Below are 16,635 nucleotides of genomic sequence, written 5' to 3'. Positions count from 1 at the left end.
CAGAGGAGGAAACTGAGGCTCAAAGAGGTGACAGGGTTTCCCCAACATCACCTGGCTTTGGCCAGCGGAGGTGTGACTGAACCCCGGCAGTCTGTTTCTGGAACGTCGCCTTTTCTCGGGGCACCCACAGCCTTTCAGGCTTATCTCTTCCCTGCAGGTGGCCTCCTCCTTCACAGACCTCCAAACTGTAAACCTCTGTGTGAGGACATGTGAGCCGGATGCACCAGTATTATAGATAGGTCACGTAACAGCCAGTGACTCAGCGAAAAAGTCACTTGGTCGTCAATAAATGCAGGAGGCCACAATAATTGATAGCAATTGAACTGGGAGTGCACACGGGAAAGACGGTCTCATCATTTTTTCCTTTTTTTGTATTGAGCATAAACAGGAAAACCTGCCTTTGCAGGTGGATCTCAGAGACTGCAGTTCCATCACTCTCCCTCACTCCGTCCTTTTTTCTCTTTTCTTTCTCTCATTTCCCTTTGTTCATTCTTGTCTTCAAACCCTAGCCTGCCTCTTCTCAGCACTTATCTTGGGTGAGTGACTCAGGTACAATGATTTGCCCAGGGTCACCTGGTTAACGGAGGACTCTTTCAGCTAGGCCACTGTTTCCTAAACCGGTGTCTCAGGGGACGTTCGACCATCTTGGTCTAAAAGCATTCCCAGGCCACATCGGTCTACACAGAACGTCCCCTTCTTGGAGCGTCATACCATACTCCTTAAAGGCTCTGAGATGTCCTGTGGTTAAGAAACTTGTGTTACCAAACAATGGGCAAAGTGATCGCACACAGCATCCATTCCTCCCCAGGGAACACCTGCTCTGAGGGGCCCTTTGGGAAACTCTGACCCTGGCCGTGAGGCCGCTGTGTCCTGCTCCACAGCCCTCCGGTCACGCGGGGAGTTTCTCGCTCAGCCCTGCCCTTGGTAGCACGGCGGGTGGGGCCAGACCTCACCCCATATGTGCAGACGGTTTCTAGGGATAGACAGAGGCACACACCCAAAAGAGCAGCTTGCCAGGAATTTGGCTCACTTTCAGAGAACCTTCTCTTGGCCTCAATAATTCAAGGGAGGTATGTGTTTGTCACTCAGTCCCATGCGACTTTGTGACCCCATGGACTGTAGCCCACCAGCCTCCTCTGTCCATGGAATTCTCCAGCCAAGGATACTGGAATGGGTAGCCATTTCCTTCTCCAGGGAATCTTCCCAACCCAGGGATTGAACCTGGGTCTACCTACTGCTTTGGAGGCAGATTCTTTACCACTTGAGCCACCAGGGAAGTCCAACTGAAGGAAAAACCAAACCAAACTGTGTTACGTGGGATCAGTGTCCGAGGCTGTCTCTGAGCCTCATCACTGTAAATGGGTGCAGCTGCTGAGATAAGAGTTCAAGGGCTAGAATCTCGCGTGAGAGGTGATCCCAGGAAGCCCTGGGAGGGGTGTGGGGAAGGAAGGCAGCCTGTAAGAGCCTGTCACCGAAACCAGCTACTTCTGCAGGCAGCCGGGGCTCCACTCTGCTGGAGGCCTCTGGGGGTCAGCATAGCGCACACCCTGGAGCAACTGCTCTCAAAAGGCCTTACCTTCAGTCCCTGAGTCAGGAAGACCCCCCGGAGGAGGGCATGGCAACCCACTCCAGTGTTCTTACCTGCAGAATCCCATGGACAGAGGAGTCTGGCGGGCTACAGTCTGTGGGGTCACAAAGAGTCGGACACGACTCAGCACCTAACGCTTTCAGACTTACAGTCACTGGTTGAGGGCTGGGGATGTTTGTTCCGTGGCACGTCCAGCCACAGCCTGAGCTTGAGCAAATGCCGGTGCGCACGAAGGCCCCCAGCAGAGGAAGCACAGGAAGCCCGGGGCAGACAGAGGCGCAGCAGCCCTGCTGTGGTCCACCCACGTGCTGCCTTCTGAAGTGTGTCCCTGTTGCCTTTTGACTTGGCCTACAAGCCCATGTGTGTGCTTGAGCCAGGTCTGATATGTGAGATACTGGGGGTACCAGAGCTGCCCCTAACCCTGTACCATGACCAGAGGGTCCAGGAACCTAGACTCAAGCGCTGGCTCTGCCATTTACGGCTGTGACTCAGGGCAAGGCGGTGCCCCTTTCCGGGTCTTGGTGGCCTCTGCTATAAATCAGGCCTAACGGCCTTCAGCCTGCACCCCTCCCAAGGCAGCTGGGAGATGAGCCAGGGCCATTCCGCCGTCCCCCCGCTCCGTGTAGACACATCCAGGTGTGCGTCCCCCGGGCCACGGCGAGATGCATGGACCGTTTTTCACTGAGCATGACTACAGAACTGGTACGTGCAGGTAGTTCTTTCCTACAGAGCTGTTTCAAGGCTGGGCGGTTCCGTCAGACAACATTGTGTTTATGTAAATCTTCTGTGTATCACAGACCCTGAAGGCAAGCCACCCACTTCCTCTGGTGCTCCACTGGAGGGGAGGCTTGCTGCGTCGGACTCAGGGAAACATGCTGCAGTACTGTACGCTACGGGCAATTTAAGAGATTCTCAAGGGGGATTTTAAGCCTCTGACTCTGATTTTTTGCTCCGTTCTGCTTTCAGAACAATATCCCCGTGTGAGAGAAGGCTCCTCTGCACGGGCCCAGGGTTAGCACACTGACAGTTGAAGTCAGGAGGCTTGGAGTTCAGATCTCACGTCTGCCCCTCACCAGCCACGAGACCTCAGAAGGTCGCTCTCTCTGTGGCTCAGTGTCCTCATAAGCAGACCCTGGCCGCTCTGGTGCCCGTGTTCCCGTCCAGTCCGTCTTCTCCCCGCCACACGTGCCGGCCCAGGGTTCTCAGCCCCCTCGGAGAAGGCCTGGCCTCCACCCGGCTCCGGACAAAGACGGAGGGACTCATGGGGTTGGGCTTGGTGCCTGGCCTGCCTTCAGGTGGCTGGAAGCAGAAGCGCGTTTTCCCAGCAAGGCTCACATGTGCCTTTTGGGTTTCACCAGCAGGAGCCTGGAAATAAGCCCCTTAAGTCCGGCGGGACTTAGAGTCCTGCCCTGTGCACTTCGGCTCCTCTTTTCAGACACAGCTGTCGCTTAGCCCCTTCCTGAGCTCTTGTAGCTCTGCGAGGCTACAGGTCACAGTGGGCAGGGTCCGGAGACCGTTTCAGAGGGTGGCCGTGGAGGCGATGGGGCAGGAGAGGGGCAGGGCGTCAGCCGCCTAGACAGTCGTGTTCAGGAAGAGGACGTCTCATTCAGGGCTGGTAGCCTGTAACTCCTCTCTGTAATGCTTGCTAATCTCCATTATTTTTAGCAATGAGAAAGCAGACCTCAGGCTCCCAGGTAGCTGTATCTAATTAGAATCTAATGGTATTTCTGTACGCACATTGTATTTATTTCTGCCTTCTGTTTGTGACAAGTGATGGCGGTGTTGGTTTAAGAACTAGCCCCCCGTACACTGGGTGGGGGAGGAGCAGGGAGAGACTGAAGAGGCAGCCCTTCCAGATGGGAGGGTGGCAGGTGTGACGCACAAGGGAGCTGACACACGAGGCTTGTCTCGGGCGCTGCACGGTGGGTGGGTCTCCACCCCTGCCCGCCCGAGTCTTAAGGGTTTATAGAGAGGCCGGAACTGGGTTGGGTCACAGAGCCCTTCTGGACGGTCTCAGAAGCACCCTGCCGTCTCAAGGCTGCGTCCTTGTACCAGTGCCTGCGTGGGAGTGGGGAGGGGTTGGGTGGACATTCCAAGGGCAGGAGAAAGGGTGAGGCCCCTCCATTTGCCCAGGGCCAGCTCACAGGCCACCCGGTTGTCACATCCTCTCAGTGACCTCCTACAAAAAATGGGTTTTCATTTAAGATAGTGCTATGTAACATTTCCTTTCACCAGGTACTTATGGAAAGTGAAAAGATCATTGATCCCTCATCGAAGAAAGTCTTACCTAGTGTTGTAATATTCTCAGGGTGATATTGAAAGGAACTTTCCTGGTGACTCAGATGGTAAAGAATCTGCCTGTGATGCAGGAAACACGGGTTTGATCCCTGGGTTGGGAAGATCCCCTGGAGAATGGAATGGCTGCCCGCTCCAGTATTTTTGCCTGGAAAATCCCATGGACAGAGGAGCCTGGCGGGTTCCAGTCCATATTGATTTTGGGGAAATAGTTCTTCCACTTAGCCTGATTTGTGGTGACTTTTCTCAATCAGTTTTCTCATCTGTAAAATAGGAATGATACTGCTTTTGGGAAGATTCAGTAATAATAAGTAGTTAAAATTTGTATGTACTGATTTTTTTCTGTGTCACACCTGGAACTCTGAGACAGATGTTCTGACTCCAAAAGCCATGAGCAGAACAAAGATGACATGTTGAACTAAATGGGGTCAGTGAGTGGCAACTGTTACCACTGTCATTACTGTCATCGCGGTCATCACACTGTCCCCTCCACCATCCTCCCCACATAATCACCATCATTGTTTCTTACCTTCTTGGTCATTTTTTTAAAGTGGCAGAACTTTTTTACTAGCCATGTAACCTCTCTGGATCTCAGTTTTATTACATGTAAAATGGGGATTACTTCTAAAATGGAGGTAATAAAGTGATGTTCCTGAGAGAATCAGCACTGAGTAACTGGCGTGTAGGAGGACCTTGATAAGCAGTGGCCTGCGCTCCTTCTTCTTGGTCGTCCCAAGAAGAAGGTGGTGCCGTTGGTAAAGAATCCGCCTGCGATGCACGAGGCCTTGGTTCAGTCCCTGGGTGGGGGAGATCCCCTGGAGAAGGAAATGGCAACCCTCTCCAGGTGGATATTGTCAAAGCCCCAAATAAAGTCTTTTTCCAAACTTCTAAATTTTTCTTAAACCAGACAGGTTCTTTAAGATGTCTGTTTGAAGAGTGATACCCTTATGATCTCTTTCTGATGGATTGAGAAGTCTCTGTTGGCAGCTGTGATTCTTATGTCAAAGAAACACAGATATAGGAAGATAGGAGATGGGGGAAAATTATTTTAAGAGTGGAACTGTGGTTTGCCTTAGTAAATTATTTTTAAAATCTGGATTACAAAATTAGTACAGAACCACTGCAGAAAGTTTGAAATATACACACTCCCCCTACCCTATGATTGTTCATGTTTGACTATATCTCCTTTTCCTTATTTGTATAGCAGCTTAGAGTGATTTACACAATTGATGCCATACTACGGTATGAGTTTTTCTAGTCCTTTTCATTTAACGTTACCATATAAGTATTGCCCGTGGTGTATAGGCTTTGTTGCTGATGTTAAGTGGCGTTATAATAGCCCATAAAGAGGATGATATTTTTAATCGCTTTGGAAAAGTGAACAATGCAGGTGGCAGGGCAGTCGGACAAACATGTCTCTTGGGAAGGCGGGCTCCTGTCCGAGGCCATCAGCTAGGCCCAGGCCTCAGTTGTTCAGGCTCCTGCTGAGGGTGGGTGGCCCAGAGGCTGGGAGGTGGCGAGATTCTCTGAGGTTTTCTTGGACGCCTACCCATCACCCGCCCAGGACCTCACCGCCCTCCTCTGCTCTGTCCCCCGCGCAGTGGGCCGGAAGCAGTTCATGCGCTTTGAGTGGGCCAACCACGCAGCAGAGGCCTTGGGCTGTGAGTACGAGGAGCTGAACACGGCCACCTTCAAGCACCACTTGCGACAGATCATCGAGCAAGTGACGTCTGGGCCGAGCCGGCGGAGCCTGGAGGATGAGGCAGCCAGCTCAGGTAGCATATCGCAGCCTCCCTGGGTGGACTGGGTCCCTGTGGAGCCACCCTTTGGGGACACACCAGCATCCTTTCACTATTCGTCAAGGATTTATTGAGGGTCTACTTTATGTAGACCTTCTAGGTGCAAACAAAGCTGCTTCCCTGGAAATGGTCTTGGCCCCTTCCTGCACAGTGCTCTGTCCTAGGGTCAGAGGCTGCTGAAACCTGGGAGGGGAGCCCTGTGCTGCCAAGAGGGGGCTTTAAAGATGGTGCCAAGGGACCATGGCATTTCCACTGGATGTGGTCTTCACTGAGCCCCTACTCTGTAGCTGGAAGACTCACCTGCCAGAACAGAAATAAGGCCAGGATGGTTGGTCTGGAGGGGAGGACAGTAGCTGAGGACAGTAAATAAGGTTAGAGGGCTCACAAAATAGTCTATAAATCGGGTTTTCTTTTCAGACTGAGGGAAGCCATGGAGGAGCACAGGCAGGAGAATGGCATGATTAGTTTATTCTGCGGGAAGCTCAGCCTGGATGGAGAGCAAGGAGTGGGTGGGAACTGATACAGGTCACCTGGTGAGGTGATGGAAGCCGGACAAAGAACAGGGTGGACCAGATGGGAGGAGATGGACCAGTTCAAGGTCTAGTTTACAGTCAGAGCTGTTGGCATGAACCCTGGCAGAAGCAAGGGGCCAGGACGCCTTCTGGGACTTGAGTCCGAGCAGCTGGAGGAATGGGGGTGCTTTGAACTGACGTGGAGTGGGGCAGGCAGGAGCACACTTACACTGCACCTGCTCGAGCGGGCCTGCTGAGTCCCAGGTCTGCAGCCTCGGCGGCCGGATGCTTCAGCTGCAGAAGGTGAGGGCAGAGGACCCCTCGGAGCCCCGGGGATCTCTGAGAACTCTCCAAGAGGAGCTCTCCGGAGACTGCAGAGTCTGGGCTTAGCGGGTAGCAATGTTTTGAACTATGGTTTTAGCACCATCTGTTAGAGGCCCCTTGGATCCACAGGGCTGCTCCACCTGCCAGGGACTCCAGCTTGAAGGCTGTTGTCATAGACTTCACTGCCATCCAGTTCTGCGCTCTGGTGTAAGCTGGGCTCTGCCTAATAGTTACACCTCCTCTCTGACACAGGTGCACGTGTACAGGCACACACTTGTACCATGTACAGCCGTGTGCACACAGCTGTGCTGTCACACGCACAGCACACACATGTGTACACACACACATACACGCACAGAAGCACAGTTACGTGTATGCACTGCTTTGTGAAGCTGAGTCAGCCTCGCAGGCTGAGGTCTCAAGGGTAGATGTTTTAAGCAGGCAGGGGACCAGCAGGCTTGAGAGAGATGCTGGGAGGCTGTGGGTTGCCTAGCAACGACCCAGGTTGCAGGTGGAGTTAAAGCAGGGACGGGAAATGCTTTGGGGCTGCAGCGGGCAGCCTGGAATGTACAAGCAAAACTATTTCTCCAGGCCCTAGGGCCTGCAGATTTGCAAGCTGTGTTTCTAATTCCATGGCTGGAACCAAAACCTAAGGGTCAGTGTTTGAGATGTGAGCCCCACTCCTTACCCCGTTCTGCTCAGTGCCCCTTAATCAAGGCTGGCTGTGCTAATGGGGCCCGTGTGTGTTTATACAAAATTGAGGCCACTATTGTAATAGTTTTCTAAGTTTTTTTATTCCTCCTAACACTATATGCAGGCACTTTCCCATCTCATTCAATATTCTTCTAGACTTGACTTGAAGTATTCTATTATATGGTTGGACTACAATTTATCTATCCCATTTGTTATTTGTTGGATATTCGAGTTGTCTTGAAAAAGTTATTTTTTGCCAATTTGATGAACAATTGGGAGAATGTATATACCTAGAAATCTTTGTTTCTCTGCATATTTCGTTACAATAAAATCCTAAGGGTAAAGTTATTAAGTCCAAGAGCATGAACATGTTATGGCTTCTGCTGTGAAACTGCCAAATTTCCCCCTAGAAATAGAGGGAACAACAGATATTTGCTGAGTAACTGTTGTGTATCAGAAATTGGAATTCGGAGCCAACAAACTCAGAATCAGTTCCCATCCTTGGGGCGCTCCCAGTGGGGGGCGGGGTGGGAGACACAGACAAAATAACCAGGAAGTAAAGATGAGCTGTGGCCAGTGCCGTAAAACCAGGGTCCGTGTGTCCTCCGGTGGCTCATTCACTTCACTCAGCACAACGTCCTCCGGGTTCATCCGTCTTGGTGCAAATGGCAGGATGTCCTTCTTTTTTTACTTTTGAATAATATACTACTTAAATCAGAAATCTAAAGTAGTCCAACTTATAGAGACACAGAGTAGAATGGTGGTTTCTGGGACAGGGGTAGAGGGAGGGGGAAATGAGACATTTTGATCACAGAGTACATAGTTTCATTTAGTCAAGATGAAAAAACCCTAGAGGACAGGCAAATAAAGTGGTCAGCAGATGAATATCTCCACTGTGCATCGGAGTGCCTGTAGTTTACAGTAATGTATTCGTGTGTAAAAATCTGTTAATCTTATGTTCCTCTCTCTTCCTGTCTCACAGACACACACACATACCCACACACACACACACACACACACACACAGAGGAAAGAAACTTTCAGATGTGATGGTTATGTTTATGTTGTCTCTATGGTGATGATGTAATGAATTTATGCTTCAAGCTTATCAGGATGTATGATTAAAAATGTACAGATTTTTTGGTATGTCAATCGTATCTCAGTTTGAAAAGTAAATTTTTCAAAAAAGCAAGAGGACGTCCCTGGTGGTTCAGTGGGTAAAGACTCTACTTTCAGTACTGGGGGCATGGGTTTGATCCTTGGTCAAGGAACTAAGATCCCACATACTGCATGTAACAGCCAATAATAATAATAATAACAATGATAATAATAAGGGAGTCTGCAAACACCATTTACTTTCCAAGTAGCCCCGTGAGACTTAACCTAACTCAGTGCCATTTGACCCTCAGTGTCTTTAGCAGTGAAAAGGGCATCAGTTCAGTTCAATTCAGCCGCTCAGTCGTGTCTGACTCTTTGCGACCTCATGAATCACAGTACGCCAGGCCTCCCTGTTCATCACCAACTCCCGGAGTTTACTCAAACTCATGTCCATCAAGTCAGTGATGCCATCCAGCCATCTCATCCTCTGTTGTCCCCTTCTACTCCTGACCCCAATCCCTCCCAGCATCAGGCTCTTTTCCAGTGAGTCAACTCTTCGCATGAGGTGGCCAAAGTATTGGAGTTTCAGCTTCAGCATCAGTCCTTCCAATGAACACCCAGGACTGATCTCCTTCAGGATGGACTGGCTGGATCTCCTTGCCGTCCAAGGGACTCTCAAGAGTCTTCTCCAACACCACAGTTCAAAAGCATCAATTTTTCAGTGCTCAGCTTTCTTCACCATCCAACTCTCACATCCATACATGACCACTGGAAAAACCATAGCCTTGACCAGATGGACCTTTGTTGGCAAAGTAATGTCTCTGCTTTTTAATATGCTGTCTAGGTTGGTCATAACTTTCCTTCCAAGGAGTAAGTGTCTTTTAATCTCATGGCTGCAATCACCATCTACCTCCATAAAATAAAAATAAAGAATTTATTTTTAAAAAGGCAAGATAGTCCTGAGAATTGGCCTAATGGGTTTGTGGCAGTGGTTACAGCAGGCTTCCCTGAGGAGGTGACATTGGGTTGAGCCCTGAGGGATGACCAGGAGATCACAGTGGAGGAGAGGTAGGGTCAGGTCACACAGGACCCTGGAGGACCTGACAAGACCCTTGAACTTGATCCTAAAGGCATGAGTAATTTCAGCAGCAGGGCAATGTGTGTGTGTGGTGGAAGGTTCTCTAGGGCCAGCAGTGCCGTCCCTGGCTCCAGGCGAGGTCCTGACCGCGGGGTGCCCACCCTCCTCTCCTCCGCACTGCAGGGCTCAAGATGACCGGCGTAGAGTGTGTGGAGGGCATGGCCTCCGGCCTGTACCAGGAGGTCTTTGCCGCCGTGGTCTCGCTCATCAACAGGTAACGGCAGCCTTCGCCCTGGCATAGAGTTGGTCTCTTTGCAGCACGTGAATGAGCCCAAGCCTCGGGAGTTTAGCAGAGTGGGGTTCTGTTGAGCTGGAGAGTGGGTTTTTGAGCTGGATGGTGCTGGCTTTAATTCTACCTTGGCCACCCGTGGGCTGTGTGACTTTGGCAAGTCAGTTCACCTCTCTGACCTCCTCTTGTGTATCTGTGAAATATTCAATAGATCTGTTCCCCAGGGTCACTGTAAAGATTGAAAGAAGTCAATAAGGGACTCCCCTGGTGGTCCAGTGGTTAAGAATCCATGCTTCTGTTGCAGAGGGCGTGAGTTCAGTCCTTGGTCAGAGAACTAAGATCCTGCATGCCACGTGGTACAGCTAAGAAATAAATAAATAAAAATAAATTTAATAAGAAATCAATAAAAAATGAAAGATAAATTAAAAAATGTCTGTGAACAACTCTTCCTAAATTGTGATCATAAAACACTGCAGATATCGGCAGGTACTGCTACTGGGAGCGTGTGTTCTCTGTCATGGGGAGTGCCGCTCTGAACCCTGGGAAATCTCAGCAGCTCCAGTGGGGCCGATCCAGAGCTTGTATGAGGGCTTCCCCCCCTCCTCCGTGTAAGCGGGAGGCGTAATTAGGCTTCCACATCCTGTTCAAGGGATGAGGCTGGTGCGTAGCAACAGCGCAGCTGGGGTTCTCTGCGGACATAGAGTCGGCTCCCTCTCTTCCTGCTGGAGTAATTACCCTCTGAGATCACAGACACATTATCTAGAAACCAGGGGATCGTGCGTGCTCAGGGGAAGAAGCATTTATCCGTGAATTGCAGGAAGCGGGTGGCTGCTTCCTGGTTGGCTCTGGGGTTCTGGGAGCCTGAATCTGGGAAATGGGTGTACTGGTGATGACAGCACTCGCCCGTCCTGCCATTTACGAGCACCCAGCAGGCATCTGGCTTTTCGAACATTAACTCACTTAATCTTCACACGTGTCTGTGTGGTGTGTATAAGGCCCCATTTTACAGATGGAAAACCTTAGCAAAGAACAGCGAAGCGCTTGAGTTCAAACTTAGGACTCTCCAAAGCGTATAACTGCTCATGCTGATGGGAATAACAGCAGAGACCACTGAGCGCTTACCACGTTCAGAGCCATGGATGTCTTATCAACCCAGCCCTCCCACCAGCCTTCTGAGCTCGTCTCCATCGTTAGCCCTTCCTCGGCGGACATTCAGAGAGGTTGGGCAACTCTGCCGAGACACACAGCCCCTCTGTGGCTGAGCGAGGGTTGGAACCCACATGTGACTCTGTAGGCTCTCTTAACTCTTTGTTTTTGATGCGAATAGTCCCTTGTCCATCCACCCTCATAGATTTGTTAAGAGGATCCAGAGAGGTGAAGCTTGAGAGATCTTTGTAAACCAAGGCAGATACTGAACAAAGTTGTTTTTCTGATGCCACGTGTCACTGAGAAAGAAAAGGAGGCTCTAGTCCTAACGTGATAGCAAATTTGTGGTGCAGCCTTAAGCAAGTATTTTCTCCAGCCTCGGCCTGGTGGAGAGAGCATGTGTCCTGGCGGCCTGCAGTGTCCAAGGGAGGCGCTTTCCACTCTTCAGCTCCTTTTGTTCCTTTGCAGCCCCTGGGTCTTCTTGTTCATCCCTCCCACCATTTAACATTGGGGGAAACCCATGCTCAGAGAGGTTAAGTAACTTCCTAAAGTCACACAACCCATAAGTAGTGGGTTCTGCTGGGTCTGCAGACCTGCCCAGCATGCTGCCCTGGTTTCTCCATCTCTGTGATGGGGGAGCGGGGGGCCTGGACCAGAAGGGCTCTAAGATTCCATGTGCTCTTGGGGCCCCTCTCCTTTCCCCCCCAGATCCTTCTCCTCCCACCACCTCTCCATGGCCTCCATCATGGTGGTGGACTCTCCAGGCTTTCAGAACCCTCGGCACCAGGGCAAAGACCGGGCCGCCACCTTCGAGGAGCTGTGCCACAATTACGTCCACGAGCGCCTGCAGCTGCTTTTCTACCAGCGGACCTTCGTCTCGGCGCTGGAGCGATTCCGGGAGGTATGGCTGGGCTGGGTTGCAGCTTCTGGTGCTCACCCTGGATTTAGCTTCATGCTGTCTGGTCCAGCACTGATTAAAACCCAAGCTCCAGGTCTGGCTGCCAGGGCCTCTGCTCCTCCGCCGTCTCCCTTTGTCTCCCACGGCCTCTTACAGTTCTCTCACAGTTCAGAACTTGGGGCTCCTCAGGCCTCGCACCCACAACTGTCCCTTGTTTGGGCTGATCAGTTCCTCCTCACCCACATGCCCAAGCTGAGCCGTTCTCCAGCAGTTAGGTTGCACCTTCTCCGTGGAAGGCCCTTCATGCCCAGCTGTGGGTGAAAATCGTGAGTTTGCACGGTCTCTGGATCATAACATGGGAGCATCCAGCAGAAGTGAATATGCAGCACCCCTCCAAGGAGGCTCTGCGTGTGAGTCAGGAAACCTGTTCAGGCTCGTTCCTGCATGCCTGCCTTTACTTACGTTTAAAAAAACACGTTAAATTGAACTCTAACATTTACACAGACAAGTACCTAAATCCAGAGTGTACAGCTCGCTGAATTTGTCCAGCTGAGCACACTCACGCAGCCACCACCCAGGGGAGAGGAGAGTATCGCCAGCACCCCGGCTGCCCCTGGCATCTACTCCCTCCTTCCTCCCCGGTGTTACCACACCTCCTAAAGACACTGCTGTGAACATTTGATGAAGTGGTCTGGAAAATGCCTAATCTGTATTAGGCATTCCATATGTGGTAGCATCCATCATATTTTTCCCCATAATATTTCACTTTATTTCTTATGATCAAAGTAAAACATGTTCTTTATTTAAAAACTGGCAAGTGCGAATAAGTGTCCAGAAGCAGAAAATACCATCTCCTTTACCCTAACACCCAGAGGCAACCACTATTATCTCTATCAGTATCTTACACCAGCCATTTTCCCATACATGGTCTTCTCTATAGATTTCACGTCCGTCTGTATACAATTCTGTTGTTTGCTTTTTCCTCATAGCATTATGTTGTTCACGTTGCCTCCACCATTCACAGCTCTTAGAAAGGATGCATGTCTCTGGTTATGTCTGATTCTGTCTCAGCTCTCCTTTGGACCCCTGGGTGATTTTCACATTTGTTCAATAGCCAAGTCGTGTCTGACTCTTTGCAGACAGGAGTGCCCATTGACTGCAGCACGCCAAGCTTCCTGTCCCTTACCATCTCCTGGCGTTTGCCTGGGAGATTTCCACATCTATGCTGTCCTAAACAACACTGTGTTGAACATCTTTGGATATAGCACGGTCTGGACATTTCTGATTACTTTTGTCTGCCAGGTTTATTATCCAGAGTCTGTTTGCTTTCTCTGGCGCTCAGCCCAGCACTTATTGGGTGCTCAGTAATTAGAAGAGTCTGCGCCGAGTCATCAGTTCCTGATAACCTCACCAGGATTGCTGACAACCCTGCAGGATGGACAATATTAGGATGCTCTAGGGATCCTGTATCCTTTCTTCTCGTACGAAGGCTAAAAGGATAAAAACATAGAACCTGATTAAACATGGGCAAAGGGCTTCTCTGTTAGCTAAATGGTAAAGAATCCAGCTGCCAATGCAGGAGGCATGGGTTCAGCCCCAGGTCTGGGAAGATCCCCCGTGTCTCGGAGCAACTAAGCCCGTGCACCACATCTACTGGGCCTGTGCTCTAGGGCCTGGAAGGTGCAACTGTTGAAACCCACACACCCTAGAGCCCATGCTCTGCAACAGAAGAAGCCACTGCAGTGAGAAGCCCACACAACTAGAGAGTAGCCCCTGCTTGCCACCACTGAGAAAAGTCCATGCAGCAACGAAGACCCAGCACAACCAAAGATAAATAAATTAAGAAAGTTTTTAAACAGGCAAAGGAATTGAATAGCTATTTCTCCAAAAAAGAAAAGCAAATGGCCAATAAACACATGAAAAGATGTTCAGCATCACTAGTTTAGGGAAATGCAAATCAAAACCACATTGAGATACCATTTCACACCCACTAGATTGAAAAATAAGCAAAAAGTAAGAACTGCTGGGGGAGGATGTAGAGGAGCTGGAACCCATGTGGACTGCTGGGAATAAAAAATGGTGCAGCTGCTGTGGAAAACAGTATGGTGTTTTCTCAGAAAATTAAAAATAGAACCACCATTAGATCCAGAAATTCCACTTCTGAGTATCTACCCTGAAGGATTCCAAGCAAGGTCTTGAAGAGAGATTTGTATACCCATGTTCATGACAGCGTTACTCGTAATAGCCAAAAGGTGGAAGCAACCCAAGTGTCCATCAGTGAATGAATGGATAAACAAATGTGATGTTTTCATAAAAGGGCCTGTCATTCAACTATAAAGAGGAAGGACATTCTGACACATGCGGTGACTGGATGAACCTTGAGAACACTGTGCTCAGTGCAGGAAGTCAGTCCCAGAAGGACAATCCTGTAGATTCTGCTCATGTGAGATGCTTAGACTGGCCACATTTACAGAGGCAGAAACGGGGAGAGGGAAACAGGGAGCCCGTGTTCACTGGGTGCCGAGTTTCAGTTTTGCAGGATGAAAAGTTTTGGAGCTGGATGGCGGTGAAGGTTACACAAAATGTGGATGTGCTTTATGCCGATGAAATGTGCCCTTAAAAAATGATTTAAATGCAGACTTTCCTGGGGGTCTGGAGGCTAAGGCGCCACACTCCCAATGCGGGGGCCCAGGTTTGGTCCCTGGTCAGGGACTAGGGGCTTCCCTGGTGGCTCAGACGGTAAAGAATCCGCCTGCAATGTGGAGGACCTGGGTTCGATCCCTGGGTCAGGAAGATCCCTTGGAGGATGCCGTGGTAACCCACCCCAGTATTCTTGCCTGGAGAACCCCCATGCACAGAGGAGCCTGGCAGGCTACAGTCCATGTGGTCACAAAGAGTCAGACATGACTGAGCACAGCACGGGGCGAGGACAGGGAAACTAGACCCCACATGCCACAACTAGGACACTGCACCACCAAATAGATAAGTAGTTTAAATGTTAAATTTTATGCCATGTGCATTTTACCACGATTAAAAATAATAAAAAGAGGCCAAGGTGTGATGATTAAAGCCCTCACTTCTCTTAAACCTCCTCCAGAAGTTTCTTCTCCTTCAACTCGCAGAAGGAACTAACACTGAACTTGTGTGACTTTCCAGGAAGATGTTCCTGTGCAGTTTGACCTCCCGGAGTCATCCCCGGGGTCCACGGTGGCCGTGGTGGATCAGACTCCCTCGCAGGTAACACAGGGCCCTGTGAACCAAGGCTCTCAGATGCCTCTCGGGCTTTTTATCGAAATGCTGGCGGATTGGAGTCTTCGAGCTACTAGATCACAGCTCTGTTCACACCTCAAATGACCCGGGGATTGTTCAAAACACTGACCCTGGGGACCCCCTCCCAGACTCTGTGTTGATTGGTCTGAGGGTGTGGCCTGGGCAACCAGCATTTCAGTCCCATCAGGTTGAGAGTCTGAGTCTGCGTCTTAGAGCGCACTCATGCCTGGAGCCTGTGGACGGAGCCGGGGGGCTCCAGGGCTGGTACCTGGTGGCCTCCAGACACTGTCACCTGGAAAGATCAGGTGTTCAGGCGAAGATGCTGAGCCCAGCAGAGACTGGGACAGCAAGGGCCCCTGGGGATGGAGAACAGGGGTGATGCTGGATCCAGGCCCCTGAGCTCCCTGGAGGCAGACAAACTTTAGTTTGGGAGATCCCTGAGTCTTTGCCTCCCTCTCCCACCCCCCCCCCCCCCCCAGAACCCACTGTGCTGACCCCTGACCTACCACTCTGCTCAGCCCTCTCTCAGAGTGGTCCGTGACCGTCACTCTGGAATTTGCTCTCCCTCGTTGCCCCACCCCCCACTCCCTCCAACCTGCTGTAAAAGGAAGGGCTCAGGCCGCGGAACTTGCCGGGCTCAGATCTGATCTTGGTGACCTTGGGCGCATCACTTCTCCTCTCTGAACCTCGGCGTTCTCATCATCTGAATGGGAACGACAGTACCACTGGGTTGTCCTGAACACACGTGACGTCTGAGACAAACACCCACAGGGTGGGTGACACCTGGCAGGTGGCCTGCTGGTCACGTTTCTCCTGCGCTTGGATACCTTCTCCTGGTTCCCTGGCTTCTTGGCTCGCAGCGGGCTGCACCTTGTCCTGCAAAGCCCTCTCGACCGTGAGCCCTGCCGGCCCTTCACGGCTGCTTCTGCTGCCCCCGGCGCCTCTCGGGCTGGGTCCCCATCCCTGTCCCACTTCCTCCCTCCCTGGGAGGGGCGGGCCTGAGGGACCACCCAGACAGTGTGAGGAGGAAAAGATCCTGGTGTCCCCAGGACTCTTGGGCAGAGGCTGGAACAGCTGGGAGGGGCTGGATGTAGATTTCAGCTCCAGCAAGTGAGGCCAAGGTGAAGACTCAGGATCCCAGGGGCCGGTCCACCTCTGCCCTGGGCCTCTCCATGTGACCCTGGACATGTCCCTTCCCCTCGCTGAACCCCTCTCAGTGGGGTGTGGGCTGATATTCCTGTGTCAGAGTGAGCAACTGTCCTGCTTTACCAGGGATGTTGCTGACCTTGGCACTGAAATCCTCATGTCCTGGGAAGCCCCTAACCCTGGGCACACTGGGACTGTTGGCCATCATACACATCGCATTTTCCCTTTTAACCACTTGACACCATGCTCAGATGCGTTAGCTCACTCGGGGCCCTTGGATAAGTCCTGCAGAGCCCCCGGCCTCACCCCGTTTCCCACGTGCAGAGATGCAGGGTTGCCTGGAGGGTCTCTGATGCTGGCGCTGGATTTAAAATTTCATGTCAGTTGAGGCAAGTTCACTTTCTCTTAGATGTTCTTGGTGCCTTTTTCCTCTCAAGATTTTACTATAAAAAATACAAATACTTCTAAGAGGAAGTGATGGGGATGGGATTAATCCTTTC

At 51.0% G+C, this 16,635-nt stretch overlaps 1 protein-coding gene across 5 annotated transcripts in view; it reads left to right on the top strand.

The window, feature by feature from the left end:
* Positions 1-16,635, top strand: part of MYO18B (myosin XVIIIB) — a 222,152-nt gene that overhangs the window by 51,832 nt on the left and 153,685 nt on the right. For all 5 annotated transcript variants that reach the window (XM_065904351.1, XM_065904348.1, XM_065904350.1 and 2 more), the window contains 4 exons: positions 5,485-5,658; positions 9,570-9,660; positions 11,530-11,722; positions 14,876-14,956. In XM_065904351.1, the coding sequence (XP_065760423.1) occupies positions 5,485-5,658; positions 9,570-9,660; positions 11,530-11,722; positions 14,876-14,956 (539 nt within the window). The remainder of the gene's footprint in view (positions 1-5,484; positions 5,659-9,569; positions 9,661-11,529; positions 11,723-14,875; positions 14,957-16,635) is intronic.

The sequence above is a fragment of the Muntiacus reevesi genome, chromosome 13 (assembly GCF_963930625.1).
Source record: "Muntiacus reevesi chromosome 13, mMunRee1.1, whole genome shotgun sequence".
Taxonomy (NCBI): Eukaryota; Metazoa; Chordata; class Mammalia; order Artiodactyla; family Cervidae; genus Muntiacus; species Muntiacus reevesi.
This window is presented reverse-complemented; position numbering and strand designations above follow the sequence as displayed.